The following is a 21,267-nucleotide window of genomic DNA, read 5'->3' as shown; positions in this document are numbered from 1 at the left end:
AATATGAAGCCATGGAGGCGAGGTGTGAAATACGGCAGTTACCATCCCTTCTCTGCCACGTCCTGGTCGCTACCGCCCCGTCTTATTGCTACTCAGACAGAGGAATAATAAATCACATGTATGAACATGAACCGAGTTTAATGAGGCCCACAAAACACGCTTAGAGCAAAGAGAGAGCAAGGTTACAGCCATCCTGGAATCGCTGGCTGCTTTGTGGAAGATGGAGTGGTCTGTACTGTAGAGCAGGGCATGTTGTCCCGCTGGTCATTATAATTGTATCCTAAAAAAAATATATATTCAAATCAAAACATTTCGCAATGTAATCATTAGCGATGCATCTTGATAAACTCAATAACCCTCAAGCCAAGAAGGGGTGAGAGAGAGAAAAAAAAAAAAGTGGTACTGGTCTCAGGATCTCACTCTTTCTGGAATAATCAAATGCTGGAGGCTGTGTGAATAGATTGACACCATAGTGTTGGCTCTGGGGAGCCAGCTGAATGCTAACTACCATCTGCAGTGTCAGGAAAAGTCTTCCTAGGGAAATATAGTTCCCTTTAAAAGCAAAAAAATAATAATAATCTTGACTGATTACATTTTCCACGAGTTTAGAATTCAATAACATCCTTTAAAAAGTCAACTAGCCGAAACATCGAGTGCTGGCTCGCTTTCTGTTTTTCTCATTTATTTTATGATTAAATCAAAAAATAAATATTAAGTTCCAACTTCTTCTGGAGTGTGTCGCGTTTTCATTGGTGTCAGGGACGTGCATGGACGTGCATGGACTTATTGATGGGCACTTTGTGATGTGGGAACGTCCCTCACTCGGATGACCACACGTTAAATCACCCTTATTCTATCTCTGTCTCCAGTCCAAACAATACATCAAGAGCCATTTCAGCGCCTATCACTAATTAACTATTTATTTGATAATATGATTTGATAATAAAACAATGTACTTCAGTTCATACCTAATTACTGCCATTCTCTTCTTTAAGACTACTACTCATTTTCCCTCTACAATATCAGATTACAATTGTAATAAATGCAAAGGAAAATTGATACACTTCACTCAGGCAAAACGGAGGTAAATACTGTCCCTTCAAATAACATTACAGAAGTACACATTGCTTGTACATGATCTCTCCTTGGATTTATGATTGAAAAATGTATTAACTATTGATCACAAAAAAAGAACACAACACTCATGTCCTGTTGCTGAGAGGATTGACAAATGTGCAAGTGCTCCACCTTGTGGCTGAATGAGAGAAAATCACTTTTTGCTTGTTTTCATCCTCATCTAAACTCATTATGACAACCATTAGCATCTCCCAGGCATCATTACTGGATAGGGATCGTGTTTTTTCATTGGACTGGAAAACACATGTAAATGAGTGTGATTTGGTGGAGATGAGCGGTCCTCCAGAGCACCGGTGAGGAGGATGTTGGAGGGGGAGCTCTTTACTCTCTGTTCAAAGACAGAGAGCACTGGGATGTGATGAAGCTGGATGAGTGGAGTGCAGTGGAGTGGAGATGAGTGGATAGGAGAGGGAGGAGAGAGGATGGTGAGAGATGAGAGGAGAGAAGAGAGAGAGGAGAGGAGAGAGAGAGGAGTGGCGATGAGAGGAGAAAAGGGGAGAAGGAGGAGGAAGAGGGTAGGAAAAGCAGCGTGGGGTAAGCAAAGGAGGGATGAGGAGAGGAGAAATCCAGAGAGGAGGCAGAAAATAGGAGAGGCAGAGAAGTGAAGAGAGGAGAGGGTAAGGTGAAAAAGAGGGGGAGAGAGAGAGGACCTTGACACCAGGCCTTTGTCACGTATGCACCATAAGGCGAAGCCATATAGAGGAATTGCTGGAGAGCGGTAATTACCTGAGGAGCCACAGGTGTGGTCCACCAAGAGTGAAGGATTGAGTGCGTGCGTGTGTGTGTGTCTGTGCGCGCGTGTGCGGTTCACCGCTAATGGCACCGCCGCTCTACGCCCCCCAACCCCCGGCTCAAAGCCAGCCGAACCGGCTCGCCCACACCATCAATATTTATGCTTTGTTTACTTTTAATAACTCGGCTGTGTGCTCCCCTCAGACACCGGCTTCTCGTGCAAGCTTCATTACCCCTCCATTCCGCTGTGTGGTTGGCACTCCAGATAAGGACGGGGGGGGGGGGGGGGGGTTGGGGCTGGCCACCGCTGTAGCATAGGAACGCATGTGTCGTCGTCGTCGTCGTCGTCCCCCACTGACATAAACCGACGGAAAACGTTAGCGTGAGATAAACAGACCCTGGGACGATCAAGTGGGATGCGTGTACCTGTACCTGTGAATCACAGTATCACACACACACACACACACACACACACGCTACAGAGCAGTGTGTTCTGCTGTAGCGGTGTACCAGGTGATAGGGAGGGGGGAGGGGGGGGGGGAGGAAACAAACAAACAAACATCAGGTCAGGTAACATCGCCGACTTTATTCGCTATTCTAATGTCAGTTGGCAAAAAACAAATTGCATTTTGATCAATGGAGGTTTTGGACGCAGAGTTAGATTTCGATGTTGTTGTTTTTTTGTACACATCTCTCTCCAGGAAAAATAAAATAAAATGGGTGGATATGAATTCACAGAAGAGAGGTTTCTTGGCTCCTGATTAGCGACCCCTGGTGGACTGAGGTGAAGACGGGGATGATGGAGACTTGTGCGGTAGCGACAGAGCTTGTTTCCCTCCCCCCCTCCATCCTGTCGGTAGCGACAGAGCTTGTTTCCCCCCCCCCCTCCATCCTGTCGGTAGCGACAGAGCTTGTTCCCACCGACCCCCCATCCTGTCGTGTCGATGAGGTCGCCGCTGGACGTCTAGGATTCACCCCTCAGGACGGACGCAAGGTCGCCGCTCTCTTTCAGTTCCTGTGGAAAAATCAAAACATTTGGGACATTCCATCATCACAGGACGCATGAGAGAACAGCCAAAAGACTTATTTTTCCCAGCAGCGCTTACTGGCTCATTGATGCATTCCTGGCCCCCCCCCCACGCACCAAGGGGGTCTGTTCTTATTTCCTTAATGCGTGCGGATGTGTTCTTTTACGTGCCAAATGTGTGCGTGTGCAGAGCTCTGGCATATAATCTGTTGGCAGCTCAGTGTGCGCAGTTGTGCCAACTGGGCGTTTGGGGGTGGAGAAACTCACATTGGAGGGGTGTGTCTCATGAATATCGCACCCACGTTCTCATCTGATATTTCACACGCAGAATCTATGCCCCCCTGCGTTCTGGAGAGGCTGCATTAAGGCCAACAAACACCATTGGCAGAGTTCGAAATTGCAGCTTTTGCTATCAACTGTCCCCTGTTTTATAGATGACAGGTGGTTCAACAGTAGGCTCATCAGGTTATGTAACATTGCTCATGCCATGGCCATTTCTTGAAGGGACACTGGAAAGAATTGGAAAAACATATGTAGCAGCATTGAAATAGCAAATAGGACTGCAACCCTTTAACTGTGGTGGTATGTGTCATGTTTTTCGTGGTCTTTGTCATTTAGCCTTCTCTTGAAATGGTCAGTTGCTTTTAAAACAGCCTAAATGTATATTCTTTCAAATGTATTGTCATGTTTGCCGACCAATTATAGAGAATGGCCACGCTGATGGGAGGGAATCCAGTCCAAGAACAACAGAACACATACGGTTCAAGTTGTGTTCTCATATTATGAACTGGGATACAGGAGAGTTTATGACAGTACAATCACATTCTTACTCGCAAGCTATCTTCTTCTTCTCAATAACATACGAGAGAGAGGGTGTGCTGTGTCGTGAATATTGGAACTGCTGTGCTGACGCAGCTGATTTTGATGATAGTTTTTTCTTTTTTACAAAGTTACTTTTGGGAACAAATGTTACAATAACAAACACTTCAGCGCTCCATGACAGGTGAAGGCTTACCGTGGCAATGTTTTAAAAAAAAAAGTTAAAAAAGCAATATAAGAACCATGGACAGCGGTCATAAATAACTGATTCATAGCACCACGGACAAGATATTATTTGACAAGCGTATACATGCTTTCGGTGCCTGTGGTTTAGGACATTTCATTGAAATCGATTGCAATCCTGTGGTTTATTGAAATGATAGAAAGGACACAGCACTGCACTGCTTTGGACTGCACTGCTTTGAAGATCCCCCCCCCCCTCAAGCACAATCGATTACAAGTTTCATGCGGTGTATTACTCCACAATTAGGTAAAACTCCAAAGCAGGTGGGCTATGGCAAAGCACATGCTTTTTTGTTGTTATTTAAAGCCTGATGATAATGATGAGCTTCCAGTTTTGCCAAGAAGGTAAACAAAAACCTGTCTGTACAGAAGATGAAAGTATGAACGGTGTGTGTGTGTGTGTGGGGGGGGGGGGGGGTGGTGCTACCGCATCCATAGACTAGTTCTCTGACACACACACCTGATTTCAAGCTAACTAAGGATCCCCAGTAGTCTTATCTGAATCCAACTCCAAGCTGAGTTAAATAGCCAGCTAGATGGGGCGCACACACGCACATACACACACGTGGCTTCAGGTCAGCTTTCCCAAGAACCCAGAGTAAAAGGTGTTTGCAAAAGCAAGGGCCCTGGTAAAATAAGTAGGCATACACTTAAGAGGATTACTCTTATGGTAATTGCCTGGAGCTCTTAATCTGGCTGTTGCGTAATAACCTCTTTCCGCATAGTTTAATGTACAAGAAAAGGCCTTGGTATTAAGACGGAACACAATGTCTCAATGTCAAGTTTTAATACCGGGTTAGGATGAACTCGGAATGCCTTCTGAAACTGTACATGAGGAACCGGGTGTATTTCAAAGCCCACAGAGCACGGTGCTTTAGTGACATCTGGTGGCCGGGCGACGGTAGTGCTGGGTCCATCTGTTCCACGGTGGTGTAGATAGACATGCCATTTAGCTGACGCTTTTATCCAAAGCGACTTACATCGCAGTGAGTGCATACATTTCGGTCCCAGCGGGAATCAAACCCACGACCTAAGCGTTGTTAGCGCCATGCTCGACCGACTGAGCCACAGAGGACCAGGGTGTGACACTGTTCCACGGTGGTGTGGTGGTACGTGGTGTGATACATCCCTTCAATAAGTGGAACAAGTCTTAAGGTCTGAAATGTTATAAATAAATACATTTAAAAAAAAAACTCACCTTGACGATGTCCAAGCCACCAATGAGCTCCCCCTTGACGTATAGCTGAGGGTACGTTGGCCAGTTGGAGTACGTCTTCAGCCCCTGTCTGACCTGGGAATGGGCGAGAGGAAGAGTCACGCAGAAACATGGGTTACACACATGGAAGATGGTGGTACAACCGAGATAGACATGGTGGAAGATCTTATGGTACAACCGAGATAGACTCTCACTTGTTTGGGGGTTATTCAAGGGCTCAAAGCTTGAAATGTACCGTGGTGAGAAGGAACTTGGGATGCTTAAGAGAGCCATTCTGAGAAAAACACCAGCTTACACAGGGAAAAAAATAAAAATAAAACCCCCTTTTGACTATCTTTGCAAACATAAAAGCAAGCGATTATCTGAATGTATTTCAAATATCTTTCCCGCTCTTACCTCTTCATCTTCTAGGATATCAAACGTGTCGTAATCCACCCTGCAACAGTGGTGTTCACATGATTAAAGGTACTCTGTCTGCACACTGGGGAACATCTTAACTTATGGCAAGATCCAGTATACCGTCTGAATTGAGGAATAAATTACCAACAAACGTAACACGACGAGGTGAAAAGAAATCTTCTTACCCTGCACTGTTCATTATTTCAAGTATCTGTCTGCTGAATCCACATTTGGCTGTCTGTAAAACCAGGGAGAAACACTTCAGAATGAGACAATGTGTATAGTCACTTCTGATGCTCAGAAGAAGCGGAAGAACAGAATTACATTCTTTTTTTTTTAACTCCACAAAACAAAATCACAGGAAACAATGTTTCTTGTCTTCAAAAATGAAAAGGCGGTAGATACTTAAGAATAGCAAAAATAACAATGCGTTCATAGTGTGTGTGTGGGGGGGGGGGGGGGGGGGGGGGGTGGGGGTCTTTCAAGGTAACACACAAAGCTAAAGCACTCTGAAGCGAGAGGAGTTCCTACTTCTTACAGTCTAGAGGAACACCACCAAACTAGGCTTTTATACAGTAAGTTCCTATCGCTTTCAAAGCACCCACTTAAAAACAGCCTTTCAAGAGAAAGCGAATCCTGATCCATATCACAAAAAAAGGAGCGAGCGAGCGAACGAATGAGAGAGAGTTAGGGAAAGAGAGAGAGAGAGAGTGAAAGAGAGGGAGAGACGCTCTGGGGACTAGCTTTAAACTACTCCAAAGATTCTTTCATCTGTGTGCAGTAAAAATCAATAGGTGTATGAAAAGCTAGGTGAGAGTCCTGCAGCTTTATTAGAAGGGGGGGGGGGGGGGGGGGGGGGGGGAGTGAGCCAACTCTGCTCCAGGAGGGTGAATAGTACAGTAGTGCTGATTTCATAATAGTAGCGCCGAATCTGGGTTCTCCTCTTCCAAGTGTATTTCCAGTGTTATTTTCCTAATCTCTTCCACATAAGTATGAATGTAGGGTGGGGTAAATGTGGCACACACACTTTACTTGAATTGACTTGATGGCCTGGTGTGTTTGTTTCACATCGATACTTACCTCCTTGTTTCCTTTCATGAACAGCATGACTGAACTCCTGTTGATGATTGACTTCAACCTGGAGGGAAGAACAGTGGATGAAACTGAACATGTGTTATCTTATGTTATCATGTGTGTGTGTGTATATTAGTGTGTGTGTATATTAAGGTGTGTGTGTATTAAGGTGTTTATCTTTTTTTTTTTTGGGGGGGGGGGGGGGGGGTTACCTGTGCTCCAGTGTCACTGACTTGGGGCAGGTATTCTCCAGCTCTCCAGATTCAGCTAGTTCCTACAATAGACATACACATAACTCAGAAAACTAGGTCTCCTCCCTGAGACTTCCAGAGTGGGCCTTTGTTCCACCTCTCACCCACTCATGCAAGCACGCACACCACACACACCCTCACCCTCTCCCTCTCTCTCTCTTCTCTTTCTTTCTCCCACACACACACACACTCTCTCTCTCTCAGCGCAGAGAGAGAGAGAGAGAGAAACGTGTCTTCCCCAACTGCTGCGGCACAGCAGGACACTACACAGGTGAGCTGTTAGCCTAACGAGGGCGGGGCAGCGGAGAACGTCTGGGCTTGGGGAGTGATTACTACAACATAGGCGGAGGGAGGGAGGGAGGGAGGGAGGGGGGGAGGGAGGGAGGGGAGGGGGGGGGTGGCACAGAGGGCTCCACCACTCATCTAGCCCACCTACCCCAGCAGGAGGCCTCTCATGTCTTTAAGCTAGAATTATCTCCATGGGAGTGTACCGCCACGGAGGGGGGGGGGGTGGGTTACCCAAAACCGGGTCGGCAAAAACAAAGCATTTAGGAGCGTTTAAGAGACGGCTGTACTAAGTAAAGGGTTACCCGGACACTGTCACTAAGGACTTACTTTAACCAATACCAAGTCATTAGATCCGAAATGAGCATGTTTGAAATGTCGCGATCGAATCACCTCAAACTCTCTGAAAAGACTCAATGGTATTGTTTTAAAGAACGGAAGATGAATTTGAGCATTTCAAACACGCTCATTTAGGCTCCATTGATTTTTTTTGGTTCAACATGCTAATAATTAGCTGGGAGTTACAAGAGCCCAGATAAACAGAACTTTCCATCTTTCAGGTTAAGGAACCAAATATGGGATGTTGTATTGGTAAAGCGAAATGGCTGAGCTTTTCCCGATCTTTCTATTGGGTAAACGAAGGCCAAGTTTGACGTGTTGGTCCACCAAGACCTTGGATGATCAATTTTTTTTTACATTTATGGCATTTAGCAGACGCCTTTATCCAAAGCGACTTACAACAAATACATTTGTTTAAGTAAGTGAATCATCTATCCATCAGAAGATAAAGTAATCAATGCTCGGACCAGGGGCCATAGGCAGTCACAATGCTAGAAGAAAGAAAAAATATTTTTTTTAACTAATAGGAGAGAAACTTGTACAGGGGGCTACAGTGGGGGTCCATTCCAAACCATTCCTATCCACCTTCACAAAACCTAAACACATCCAGTGTTACGAGCGACACGCTGTGAAGCGTAGAACCAAGGGGGGGGGGGGGTACGAGCTGGAGAAGGTTCTTCCCCAACCCTCGCCCTGACGTCGTAGAAACGAAACGTTACAGACCTTGATGATGTCCAGCCCCCCCACCAGCTCCCCGTTGACGTAGACCTGGGGGTAGGTGGGCCAGTTGGAGAAGATCTTCAGCTCCGTCCGCACCTCTTCGTCAGAGAGGATGTCGAAGCTGCTGTACTGGATGCTGTGATCCTTCAGCAGTTGGACTGTCTGCCGGCTGAAGCCTGGTGGGAACGAACGACCGCACGCACACACACACACGAACACACATACACACACACAAAGACTGGGTTCATTACACTGACACACTGACACACAGTCTTAATCTCAATGTTTGTGTCTTCTCGACTCCCTGCAGTACCTGGATAAATAAAGGTCAGCCATGAATACAACAAGTGTCATCATATTTTCATTCAAAAAGGAAAAAAAAAACACATCCGGTTCCTTTCTTTCTTAAATTCAGATGATATGCAATTCTGATCCAAAAAAAACGATTTCTACACACATACAGAAATTGTGTCGTAGCGGAGGCCAATTAATATCATTGCTCAAGTATCTGAAGTATGCGTTATGATCTGGGTGGATGGATGTTTGTATTTGGAGGCGTATGATTGATAGAGAGCGAGAGAAAGAGAGAAACCGAGAGAGAGAGAGAAAGCGAGAGAGAGAGAGAGAGAAAGAGAGAGAGAGAAGGGGGGGGTATAAGGTGATGTGTTGACACCATGTAGAGCCTGCAGTGAAATAGCCATTCTGATATTTCCCCCATTCATCCGGGAATTCATTATAAAACAGCTAGAGGGCCCTGACTAATGGTTATACGGTTGGCAGTATATTAACTTGTTTCTATTACACCGGGCAAACAAGCGGTCCAGCTGCTTTCTCTGGCTGCGGGCTACATGGACCAGACACGCAGGATTGATTGGTGAGGGCTTTCCCTCCCTCCCTCCCCTCCTCTCTGTTTCCTAAAGGGGGTTCGGGAATGACTGCGGTCCGCAGACGCTCCGCTTCGGGATAAAGCAACATTAAAGGCTGATTTCTTATTTCAAGGAAAAGGTACCTTGTTATGTGCACGCACGCACGCATAAACACGCACACAAACACACACACACACACACACGTACACAAATGTATTGTGTAGCTGCGTGTGTTTTACATGGGTATGTGTAACCTTTTAAAATCAAGGCTGAGACCCCCCATGGCTCTCAGAGAGGTCTAGGTAAGGTACGGCTGGTTAAGTACTAGATTAAACATGATGAGAACCTAATGGAGCTCTGTTCACACAAACCCCAACAGATACCCATTTACTGTTTTCCATGAATCACCTTTAGAATAGATTTAAGCGAAGTATGAGGCGTCATCCATGGCATCTATCACAAATCTTGATTAAAATCCAATAAAATTGAAAAAAAAAAGTAGTCGTAGTGCTGATTAAAATAAAACATAATACTGTATTCGGCAACGGTAAACAGCCTTTCAACCAAGGGTTCCGGTTATGTTCCTGAGCTATAGGTCCTTGGCTCTCCCTCTTCTTCATGCACAGCGGGGATTCCGTTCCTCTACCGGTGAGGCTGGCTAGCTAGCCTATAGCATATAAAGCATCATCTTTTCCAGGGCCAATGAGATTTGACTGAATGTCCTCATTGATAGATCATCCTTTTGAAAAAAAAAAAAGAAAAAAAAGAAAAAAGAAAAAAGAAAAGAAAAGGGGACTTTTATTGACAACATCCCGGGTCCCGCCCCCCTGTCGGGAGTTCACCGGCCCTCCCAGGGAGAGGTGGGGACCCTCAGCAGAGAGGTGTACTCAGGGTCTGACAGGCATATTAGTACCCCGCTGTGATGGGGCTAGATTACGCCCCCCCCCCCTCCCACACACACACACACACACACCACGACCATCATGCCTGCCTCTCCTCTCTCCCTTATTGCTCAATCTCACAAATATAGAACGTAAAGATACACACCACACAGACAGACATACACAAATATATGCAAGCACTCGTGTGTGTGTGTGTACGCGCACACACAAGTACACACACACACACTAATTGCCCTCCTCCCTCCAGTGTGTTTACCGCAGCGGGGCTCCTGGGGGGATCCCTTCATGAAGAGCATGCAGGGCGCCGCGTTGATGAGCCTCTTCAGACGCTCGTTAAGGTCCTCTTTGGGGGGCTCCCCGGCCGCGCCCCCCGTCAGGCCGGCCGCGCTCGACGCCAGCCGCTGGACCTTCTTGGTCAGCTCTGGGGCGTGCGCGCCGTCCAGCCTGTCAATCTCCTGGCCGCTCTGAGACCCCCCGAGTGTAGGAGAGAGAAAATAACCAAACAAACAAAGAAGAAAAAAACACCATTAATATTTTAGTACTCTTTCTGTTTGTTTGTTTGTTTTGTATTGTTGTGGAGGACTGATAGATAGATAGAGAGAGAGAGAGACAGAGAGAGAGAGAGAGAGAGAGACGGAGTAGAGTACAGCGGGACCGCGGGGCTCTCTCTCCTGTCTTTGACATGGTAAACCGTCTGTGAGGTGCCCCGATAAGGTGGGAACCACGGCACGGCCTTAACCTGTGATTATTCTCCTTTTGATCCTGCTACCGGAGTGTGGGCCCTCTTTGTACAGACAGCCTTGTCGGCTCCGCGGCTCTCAGATGCTCCTGAGGCCCTTTAAATACTTTATCTGAGCTGCCTCTAATCACTATCACACACAGCCGTTCCGCGCTGGAATTAAAGCGCTGAACAGTCCCATCTAGGGCTATTCGTGTGATTCGCAGGAGGGAGGGAAACAAATAGGCCGAATCTGTCGAACTCAGAATACACACATCGCCCTTGAGAAACGAGTGCAGCCCTGTTATAAACACGTGTGAATATGATATGAGACAATTATCTTCATAAAATGTGACAATGACTCAATGTGTGGTAGCGTAGGAGATGTAGGCTATGCTAACTATAGCACTGCTAACGTTACGACTCATACATTGTCCTGTATTAGGGGGGGGATCGGTTTCAAGCGAGAATGACCGAAGAACTTACCTTAAAGAAGAGGAAGGTAGGAACTGAGGCGATTTCGTATTTCTCAGACACCTCGGGCACTCCTTCTGCCTCCAGCTGTGAGCAGGAGAGGGATGGAGGGGAGGATGAGAGAGCAAAGGTGGAGAGAGAGAGAGAGAGAGAGAGGGACGGATGGAGAGAGTGAGGGATGGATGGAGGGAGAGAGAGAGAGGTATGGATTGAGGGAGAGAGAGAGGTCGAGAGAGTGAGGTATGGATGCAGGGAGGGAGAGAGAGAGAGGTTGAGAGAGTGAGGTATGGAGGGAGAGAGAGAGAGGTCGAGAGAGTGAGGGATGGATGGAGGGAGAGAGAGAGAGAGGTCGAGAGAGTGAGGGATGGATGGATGGATGGATGGAGAGATTGAGGGGTTGAGAGAGGGAAGACAGACAGAAGGAACGAGATGGAGAGTAGTGTATGGAAGGAGGGAGAGAGGTTGAAAGTGAGGCCGAGGAGAAGGGAAAGGTTCAAAAAGTGAGTGATGGTGTGGATGGACGGTAGGAAAACACATTGAGAGAGAGAGAGAGAGTGTGTGGGAACCATCCGAGCAGTCGATTCCCCTTTGTTCTCTTTCCAAGCCATTAAGCAGTGTCTACATCCACACATGAGGAACCCCACTGCATTTCCCCCAACACAATATTTATTTAGCCAGGAGGCACTCCCTTCAGGGGGAGAAATCAAGCACAGATTCACCGCTTTGAAACGTCTAACAAGGCAGACAAATGAGGGGAGCACCGCCATCTCCAGCTAGGCCGTGTGATGGACACTTCTTTTGTTCTCGACGCCGGCAATCCGCAAGGAACAAATTAACGGGACTTGCGATGCACCTCTCGACAAACAAAAGGAGCGAGAAAGTTTTTTGACTCGACTTGAAATCATCAAAAATAGATGACATTTTTCCATTTTCGTGCCTGAAAAACATGTTGAAAATCGGAGGATCGTCGAGACTTCAACGGGATCAAGTCGAGTTATCGACCCTAGACTGTGCCATCGTACAAAAAGGGTTCCATAAAAAACGAAGAAAAAAAAAAAAAAAAGGGGTTTGCAGGTTTTTATTTTAGCCTTGAATTTCAAGAAATGCCCCCAGGGGCAAGAAATAGGGGGGGAAACCTTGATGCACTACTGACCCGGCAAATTTCCCCCACACATTTTCAATCATATTTAGCTACCGGATATTGAAATCCATAAATCATTGACCCGGGTTATGTCGCGATTACAGCACTTATTTGCAGCCTGGAGCCAACGCTGGTGTTTGTGCTTTTGACAAGATCCATGAGCCGGAACCTTCTAACTGACAACCACCTATATAAGGCCACACAATCCTGCAGTGAAACACAGAGCTCAGAGTAGTGACATAAAGTCACTAAATATGAACAGTATAAATTGCTCATTTTAACGGGACATGAGCATATCGATTCATTTCAAATGACCGTCAAAACCAAAAAAGAAATCATACTTTAAAAGAAAGTGTAGACTATATTGCTGTGTGGGGTGGGGTGCTTACAATATTTTGAAATACAGATTCAGTTGTGAGCTTTTTTTCAGCATACAACATGATAATAACTGGAGGTTCTTAGGTCAGCATCTCAAATATTCGCATGTAACCTATAGTGCCCTTCGTAATGATTGAGACGGCGAAGCATTTCGTCTTCTTTTGGCTCTACACTCCAAAAGTTTGGATTTTAAATTAAACCAATATACCTATGAGGGTAAAGTATAGATTCTCAGGTTTTATTTTGGGGTATTTTTGTTTCTGTAGTTCTGCTGGTGAAGTCTTCTGCAGACAGTAGTGGCTGACACATCCACGCCTACCTCCTGGAGAGTGTTCCTAGTCTGTTGGATAGTTGTTTTGGGGTTTGTTTCTTAATTATGGTGAGCAATCTTCTGTCATCCACTGTAGAAGTCTCCCTTGGGCTACCAGGTTGTTTGCTAATGCTGAGCTCACCAGTTCCTTCACTCTTCTTAAATGATTAACTGTTGTTTTTGGTAAGCCTAATGTTATGGCTATGTTTCTGATAGATTTTGTTTATATCTTTCAGCTGTATAATGGCTTCCTTGCCTTTCATTGACACCTCTTTGGTCCTCATGTTGTCCTCAATAGCAGACTCCAAAGGCAAATGCACAGCCTAGAATCAATACAAGACATTGACAGCTCTTTTATGCCTACACAAATGATGTGACGGAACACACCTGATTAACCAGAAGACACCTGTCAAGCCAATTGTCCCGATACTTTTAGTGCCATTAAATAGGGAGACTACATATAAAAAAGTGTTGTAATTTCTAAATGGTGAAACCAAGACATACTTTAACCTTGTCGTAATGGTTTGATTTCAATTCCAAGCTTTTGAAGTATAGGGACAAAAGAAAAAAAAATGCTTCACTGTCCCAACAATTACAGAGAGCACTGTACTTGTCACTGAATTTGAGCCATAGGCCTAGGTCTTCATCATTTCCTCTACCACCATAGATTGGAAACTTATCCCTTCTCACACCGTCCCAGAACATCATCCAATCTTTCTGAACGTAGATTTAGTTTTTACTGAAATGTTTGTTTTGCTTCTTGGTTGTCTGTTATTTTTGGTTCTGTCTGTAAAGCGTCCTTGAGTCCTTAGAAAGGCGCTCCACATGCAATGTATTATTATTATTATTATTATTATTATTAATTATTTACAACATATATGGGACATAATCAACCCCCTCTCACACCCTTAGAACATCTTCTCCTTTCACTCCCTGGAACATACTGTACAGTAGTCAACTCATAAAGCAGGCAAGGTCAGAGGGAGCCAGCAGCACAGTATGGCAGGTCCTGTGGGTCCTCCGAAGTGAAACACATTAGGACCAGACCAGCAGACAAAATTCGAGGGTAGATAGTAGATACAGAGAGGGGCCATGGAGAGAGGAGATGGGGGGGGGAAAAATAGGCTATCACAATGAAAAATGATTGGTCTGGATTGGAATACCAAGTCTTGTAAACAGGACGCTCTAGACTACACATCTATGAGATGGTGATCTGAGGTTATTCTAAATGACTACGTCAACAAATTAATGAAATCAAATCTTCCAGCTGCTGGGAGATAACTTCTATGAATACCAGTCAGGCAACACACTGTTTCATGATCCCGGCAGGCTCGTGTGGCCCGAGCCTGCCTCTCTGGGAAAATACTTCTCACAGCACTGTAAAACGTGGGTGTAACTGGCAACTGGCAACAAACTGACATAAACATATTTCAGTGAAGAAATAGGCCTAGGCTAGAGTCTTCTTGTCCTACCTCAGGTGCATACAATTCAAAGTTGCTTTAATTCTCTTTTCTGGTCAATATGCTGGCCCTGTCATTGTTTGTAAGTAAGGGTATTAGCTCGTTCTTGGCAAGTAGAATGTACCATTGGTGCTTTTAGCCATTTTTTAGTAGCACAGAGTTGAAAAATTTAAGTTAAACTTAACTTAAACTCTGATGGTCTCAGGGTTTTGTACCTTGATAAACGTTGTCTGGGTGTGTTCCTTGGACAGCTCTGACATCACATCGTTCATCTGGATGCACTGGGGAGCCCATGTTGCCTGGAAGTGCACTACTGTCAGGGACCTGAAACAGATATGTAGTAGGGTTGGGGAGGTATAAGGTATTACTGAGTGAAGAAGGTATTTCAACTTATCCCAGTTTATTTCTGTCAATACTGACTCCACCTATATGTTACCATTATTATACCCATCAAGACTTGTTTAATAAATATTGCCAGGTTTCGCCATGTTTCCTCCAAATTGAACTTGCACACAAGCATCACAAGGCATGATCAAACACTCTTGTCTGAGGGGGTGGACAAGGTCATAATTCTGACTTAAAGAAAGAGATTTGCTACAAGTTCGAGTCATGCTAAAAGCTATTACTGTATACAGAGGGAATTCTAATCCCGGCCCAAGCCTAATAGGAATGATAAGGAAGACCATGGATGACATGTACAGTGCCTTCGGAAAGTATTCAGATCCCTTCACTTTTTCCACATTTTGTTGTGTTATAGACTCAATTTAAAATGGATTAAATTAAAAGAATTTCCCATTAATCCACACACAACACCCCACAATGACAAAGCAAAAACAGGTTTTTATAAATTTCAGTAAATGTATTCAAATTGAAATACAGAAATACATAACTATTCAGACCCTTTGCTACGACACTCTTAAAATTAGCTAAAATGCAAAAATGTCATCAACATTCACTCAATAAATGTACTCCTAAATGTACAGTTTGTAACTGATTCCTATGCAAATCAGAGACCCTACAAAAACAAAGATATTAATTCCAAAATTACATTAACTATTATCCTTGCATTAAGATGGACTCAATTCAATTTAAGAGTGATTTGTTGATGACATTTTTGCATTTTAGCTTATTTTAAGAGTGTCATAGCAAAAGGTCTGAATACTTATGGACATGAGGTATTTCTGTTTTTCAATTTGAATACATTTACTGAAATTTCCAAAAACGTGTTTTCGCTTTGTCATTCTGGGGTATTGTGTGTGGATTGATGGTAAATTCTTTTAATTTAATCCATTTTAAATTGAGTCTATAACACAACAAAACGTGGAAAGAGTGAAGGGGTCTGAATACTTTCCGAAGGCACTGTATAGCGCTCTAATAACAGCGACAACCCATCATTAACATCTTGCTGAAGATGCTGACAATATTTCATTCAGAATACTTGCATGTTATTATCACTGACTAACTCAATATCACATACAGTGTATGACAAAACCTCGTCATCATGATTCAGCTTATTCTCCTCCCCATTCAGATTCAACACACACAAGTCCACTTCTCCGCATGTGAAATGTCACTGTAAAGACTGGAATTTCACATCATGACACCACATCATGGACTGATGACATAACTGACAGTTCAGACCTGTTTAAACCACACTAACATGTGCAATTCTCAATTAGCTATACCCAAACTGCGATACAGGTTATTATAGCTAGCTATCAAAGTTAATTAGACATTGTTGGCGTGAAAATATTGACTGTAACTGTAACCCTAAACCTAACCCTATCATTAGCTAAATAGCTAGTGCAAGATTATGGATAGCAGCATGATGTGCTACTGTAGCTTAGTTAGCCTATCACATGCTAGCTGTACATGTGAACATACTGAAAAGTCGCAATCAATGTCAATAGACATCACATTACATTCATAGTCAAATGGATGTTGTATTATCTTCAATATCTCTGTATGAAATGATGCGACATACTTGCCAGACTTTGATAGCAAGTTCTCAAATTGCTGCGAGGATGTAGCGTCCACAAAATTCGCCATGTTTCCAGACAAGTGCAGTCGATTACCAACACATTGTGTCATAGGTTGGGATGGAACAAGGCATAACTATTTGCACCGACTGTACCGATCTTTCCACTCCAATGAGCATGAAACAAATCTGTTGATGTAGCAAGGGGAAAAAGCCAAGCCAAGTTCTAAAAACCACAATTATGCATCCAGTTTCAGAAATATATATATAAGTACATCCCAGAAATAGATTCCCTCTTTACAAAGACTGCAAGGAAATGCTTGAATGGTGTTGTAAAGTTGTAAAGTTTCCAAGTTATAGGTTATTTTCAGAGCATTATTAGTATTATTATTTATTCTGAATATGATATTATCAAAGAACATGGGTGGATATTCATGTGATATCGCTGATTTCATATCACATAATTCAAACCACTTTGTTCTCCGGGCAAGTGCGTGAAAACGACACGGGTTGGCTGTCGTAACTGTCCGTCTAACAGCAAGGACACCGTCCCAGAGCAGATAAGACAGACAGAGAGAAATAACTGACACAAGGACGTTACATGTCCTTGCACTAGAGATCAAACCCGACAAGCATTTATTTTTAAAAGATTTTTCATTACAAAATTGATATAGTTGCACAATGAGCATCCGCGTTGATTATTATTTGCAATTCCACTGCTTTGGTGGTTGTTAATAGCAAACCAGTCTTGAATTTCGTGTGTGTTAGCAACAAAGCTAACTCGCGTACCGGTTTCTCCAACACACCAGTGTTGTTTTTGAAGTGAACTAACTATCATTTTCTAAATAGGAATACTTGATTAAACTGTACCCTATGGATTACATAACACCCCTTCAGAAGAAGAGGCGCCACGAAGGGGACCTTGAAAACTGGAATACCTGCCAAGCGGTAGGAGAGCCGAAGCTTTTGCTAGCTCGCTAGCTACCTAGCTAACGCTTGCTGATTGCATTTGTTCACTGAAATCACCGTGTCGCTAGCTAGCTAGCTAGCTAGCTAAAACCAACTTAATAAAGCGACGTGTACATCGTTGAATAAGATCGAGCAATCGGCTATGGCATGTGAGCTAGTGTAGCGATTGTAGCTATCATGCTGCATTGTGATGGTCTGGGGGGGGAAATGGTAGCTAACTCACGTCGATGTGTTGTGTTGTGCTTTTGAAAGCCCACGGTGTTTCCGTGTGCTCTGGTGTCTAAGCCCAACCATGCGGTATTGTTTTGATTAGCAGAAGCGGCTGTGCGACGGCGTCGGAGGCTGTCCCCCGGTTGAATATGGCGCGGTGACAGACTGTCCTATGGAGACCTGGGACACCGATCTGCCACAGAAGGGGTTCCCACCCAACAGCCACGGGGTCAGCACCTACCCCGTCTCTAAAATGGTAGGCATGTTTCTTCTTATCGTTGATTTTTTTTATTATTATTTTATTATTATTATGACCAGTTGTTAAAGTTGTTGTGGTAACCGTTTAGTGGTCAAGGGAGTGAAGTACACATGAGTCATCGCAACGTTTCTTGTCCTATCTCTAAAAACTTGTCCTATCTCTATGCCTGTTTTGTTTGTTTTACAATGTGAGCTATTTCAGTCAAAGTGAAACGTTGTGTCATGATGTGGTTATTGGGATATCACAAACCCTCTCCAAAAGATCATATGGTGTCATGCCACAATTGCTGTTGTAGTGGTTTGTTGTTGTTCATATGGAAGGAGGAGACCTATCTTGAGTCAAATGAACTAAATGAACAGTATTTAAAACATGCTTCATAGTCGCCCAGGAATAATGTTATTCTTCTTTTTCTGCCTCTCTGGAGTTTCAGTTGGTCTTAGATAATAATACTGTGTTTTTGTCCTATACAGGGGTATGCAGTCCAAGGCAGCCATCCGCAGTGTTGTCCACGGTGTATGGCAGGGGAGCCGGTATGTAGTCGGAACACTTCACATCCAGTAGGATGGAGGACTGGGTTACAATATATATAATACAATATATATATTTTTGTAATTTAAAGATTTAAAGATTTTTTTTAAAGTTCTTTTTAACACCCTTAAGCACAAACAGACAGCGTAAACTGCACACACAGCATGAACAACACACACACGTCAATGAAGCACATGTTTACAGAAATCTAACTGAAAGAGAAAATGTTTAAACATAAATGCATACAGAAAATAACATTAAAAAAAAACCCAGATGAAATCAGCATTCCAGTGGTTACATGGAAGAAGCGATCCCAGGTTCTCTTGAAGTTTTCACTTCGGTCATTAAGTCTAGCCAACATGTGTTCCTGTGATAGAGTCAATGATGCAATACAATGATACAAACATTGACTCTCTTCACTTTGTAGAGGTAGGACTTTTCCAAAGCCTTAAGATCAATTGGGCAGCCATGGTAACACCTACATTCACAACAGCAAAGTCATACTTTGTTACATTGGGCAATTCTGTTCTATCCCCTAGCAGGCATAGTCTTGGTGACACTGGTACCGTCAATGTCAGTTTTTATAAAACAACCGTAATTGTAAAATAGTCAAAGCTGAAACATTTGTCACCAGCAGTAGTACGATGACGGAATTCTGCAGATAGTAACAAACATTGCTGATGCAGGTTATTGTGTTTCTTCAGGGAAATCCTCACTTTCATGAAATCAATGTATATTCAGAATAATAAAATATGCACATTTTGAATTGTTGGCCCTCAGGCTAATGCACCTGCCATTTGATCTTTGCACTTAATTTTCACCTCGACGACTCAGGATGGCACACTTGAAATTCAGTTTTAAAAAGGGTACTTGTACACGTTATGTTAATGTAAGTGGTTCTGTAACGATTACCTGTGTGTCACATGACGCTCTGTCTCTTCTCCTCTCAGGGGCACATCAACCACATCATGGGATATTGATAACCATGTGACCTCTGAATAACCACGAGGAAGAGGAGGGATCAAGCCACGGATTGACTTTTTCGCTTTAGAGTGCCTTACATATTCTAGCTTTTACCACAAGTACTGTATCACTTCATCTAGCCTCAGGTGTTTACATGACTACACACTGGTATTGGGGGGGGGGGGGGGGGGTTACTCTTCGATAGACAATGTCATAAAGATTAACATTCTGTTATGAATGGTAACATGAATACCTCTGCAGTGTAGTTACATCTACAGCCAAGATAAGGAAGTGGCCGTGCCATAATGAATAACTTTGTAATGTGTGTATAATGAGGGAACACATTCTGAACAAATGGATCTACTGTATTACACAAGTAACTTTGTCTGTCCCAAAGTTAAGATTCTTAAGATATTTTTTTTTGTTTTTAAAAATGGATGATCCTGTACACAAAAATGTTATTTGGGAAGAAATATTTTGTATATTTTTATAACTTGAATTGACGGAATGTAAAAAAAAAAAAAAAATAGTACAAATGATTCTGAAAACATTTTGAGGGAACTTTTTCATGTTCGATATTGAGTGTAAATTACGACTGAAATGGCTGAATTAACCATTGCGATCAGAATTGAACCATATGCCGAAACCTTCTCTATTAATGTGTGTGCTGTCAGAGGTTCTTGCTGGACCTTTTAAGTCACCTGAATAGTTTAATCTGCATTTGAAATGTAGAGTTCCAGGCTAGTTCACCTTGATTTTGTTGTGACGTTTACCTTATATATGTTGTTTTATGTATCACTTAAATGCCAGTTTTCACTCTGCTAACCAGTTAATTTATGCAAGGAGTATGCTATAGTTGACACTGATTAGAGAAATTGTGACTATTTTAAAGCAGTATAAAACTGTCTATAAAGGAATATTGATTACATTTGTGTGGGCATTTAGATTTTTTTGTATGTGTCTACAGTGCTACTTACACATATTATTATCTCATTTGTTCTATTTAAAATGGTTTTTTAGGCAGAATAATTAAATGACAACACATTTTCTATCATAAACTCAATTACTCTCGACCATGTCTTCCTCTGTGGACACCAGGTGGCGCTCTGTTGTACATTATGGAGTTATGTGCCCTTGCACAGTCTACTCAGTTCACCAGAGGATTTTAAAGTAAACAATTCTACATAACTACCATACATCCCCCCCCCCACCTCATCTGTTTGATTGGAAGACATTATTCTTCTTATATTCTGCTCTAAAATCCTCAAAATCTATTTTCCATATCACTGTCACAGCCGTTGATCAGGGAAACGTTGTTGTAGTCCGGCAGCAACAAAAGAATGTAGCTTGTTCTGCTGTCAAGCTCAAACAATACGATACACAGAACATTCTTCACTCTTCAGATTTTCAAAACTATGTAAATGAATAATAGCTGTGTCATCAGAAATATTGGCACATGGCTATGGCAGGATTGATTTAAGTCAGTTTATTGGTGTTATTCATTTGGATTGCAATCAGAAATGATCATCGTTTACCAATTATAATGTGTCTAATAGACCTTCATTGAGCTACATCCATGATGTATTGCAGGCTATTCATGGGTATCAGCTGATTATGTTTTCTTCTTCAGCTGAACAGATGCTATTGATGAAGGCTAAAGTTTGAAGAAAGTCGACCAAGATGGATTTAAGTGTATTACCACCAGCCTGTAGTATCTCTTGTCTGTCCTCCCCCAGCTACAAGCCAGCGTACAAGGAGAAATGAGTGTGTTCTCAGCCTAAGCTTGACCTCAGGGAGACGGCTCGGAGAGCCGTGGTTTTCAATAATGTCAGACAATAAAGCTTAGGCTTGTAACCTGCTGCAATATGC

General features: G+C 43.3%; 2 protein-coding genes across 4 annotated transcripts; one reads left to right on the top strand and one right to left on the bottom strand.

Moving 5' to 3' along the window:
• Nucleotides 1-2,435: 2,435 nt before the first annotated feature.
• On the bottom strand, nucleotides 2,436-17,699 carry glrx3 (glutaredoxin 3). 2 transcript variants are annotated; one of them, XM_083687795.1, is made up of 11 exons: nucleotides 17,662-17,699; nucleotides 14,707-14,815; nucleotides 11,215-11,289; nucleotides 10,267-10,474; nucleotides 8,246-8,418; nucleotides 6,860-6,921; nucleotides 6,654-6,711; nucleotides 5,759-5,811; nucleotides 5,571-5,610; nucleotides 5,157-5,249; nucleotides 2,436-2,884 (listed from the first exon to the last, which is right to left on the bottom strand). In XM_083687795.1, the coding sequence occupies exons 2-11, from the start codon at nucleotides 14,761-14,763 to the stop codon at nucleotides 2,834-2,836; spliced, it is 870 nt and encodes a 289-aa protein (XP_083543921.1). In that variant the 5' UTR covers nucleotides 14,764-14,815; nucleotides 17,662-17,699; the 3' UTR covers nucleotides 2,436-2,833. The 2 variants fall into 2 exon arrangements, with proteins under 2 accessions (XP_083543921.1, XP_083543920.1); XM_083687794.1 differs by lacking the exon at nucleotides 17,662-17,699 and adding an exon at nucleotides 16,476-16,606.
• On the top strand, nucleotides 17,043-20,310 carry LOC310817287 (uncharacterized protein). Of its 2 annotated transcripts, none has more exons than XM_083687797.1 (4): nucleotides 17,043-17,417; nucleotides 17,755-17,904; nucleotides 18,378-18,437; nucleotides 19,386-20,310. In XM_083687797.1, the coding sequence occupies exons 1-4, from the start codon at nucleotides 17,343-17,345 to the stop codon at nucleotides 19,413-19,415; spliced, it is 315 nt and encodes a 104-aa protein (XP_083543923.1). In that variant the 5' UTR covers nucleotides 17,043-17,342; the 3' UTR covers nucleotides 19,416-20,310. The 2 variants fall into 2 exon arrangements, with proteins under 2 accessions (XP_083543923.1, XP_083543922.1); XM_083687796.1 differs by having other exon boundaries at nucleotides 17,752-17,904.
• Nucleotides 20,311-21,267: the final 957 nt, after the last annotated feature.

This window comes from Argentina silus (assembly GCF_951799395.1).
Source record: "Argentina silus genome assembly, chromosome: 16".
NCBI classification, from domain to species: Eukaryota; Metazoa; Chordata; class Actinopteri; order Argentiniformes; family Argentinidae; genus Argentina; species Argentina silus.
The sequence above is the reverse complement of the archived record's forward strand: the minus strand, read 5'-3'. Positions and strand labels throughout refer to the sequence as shown.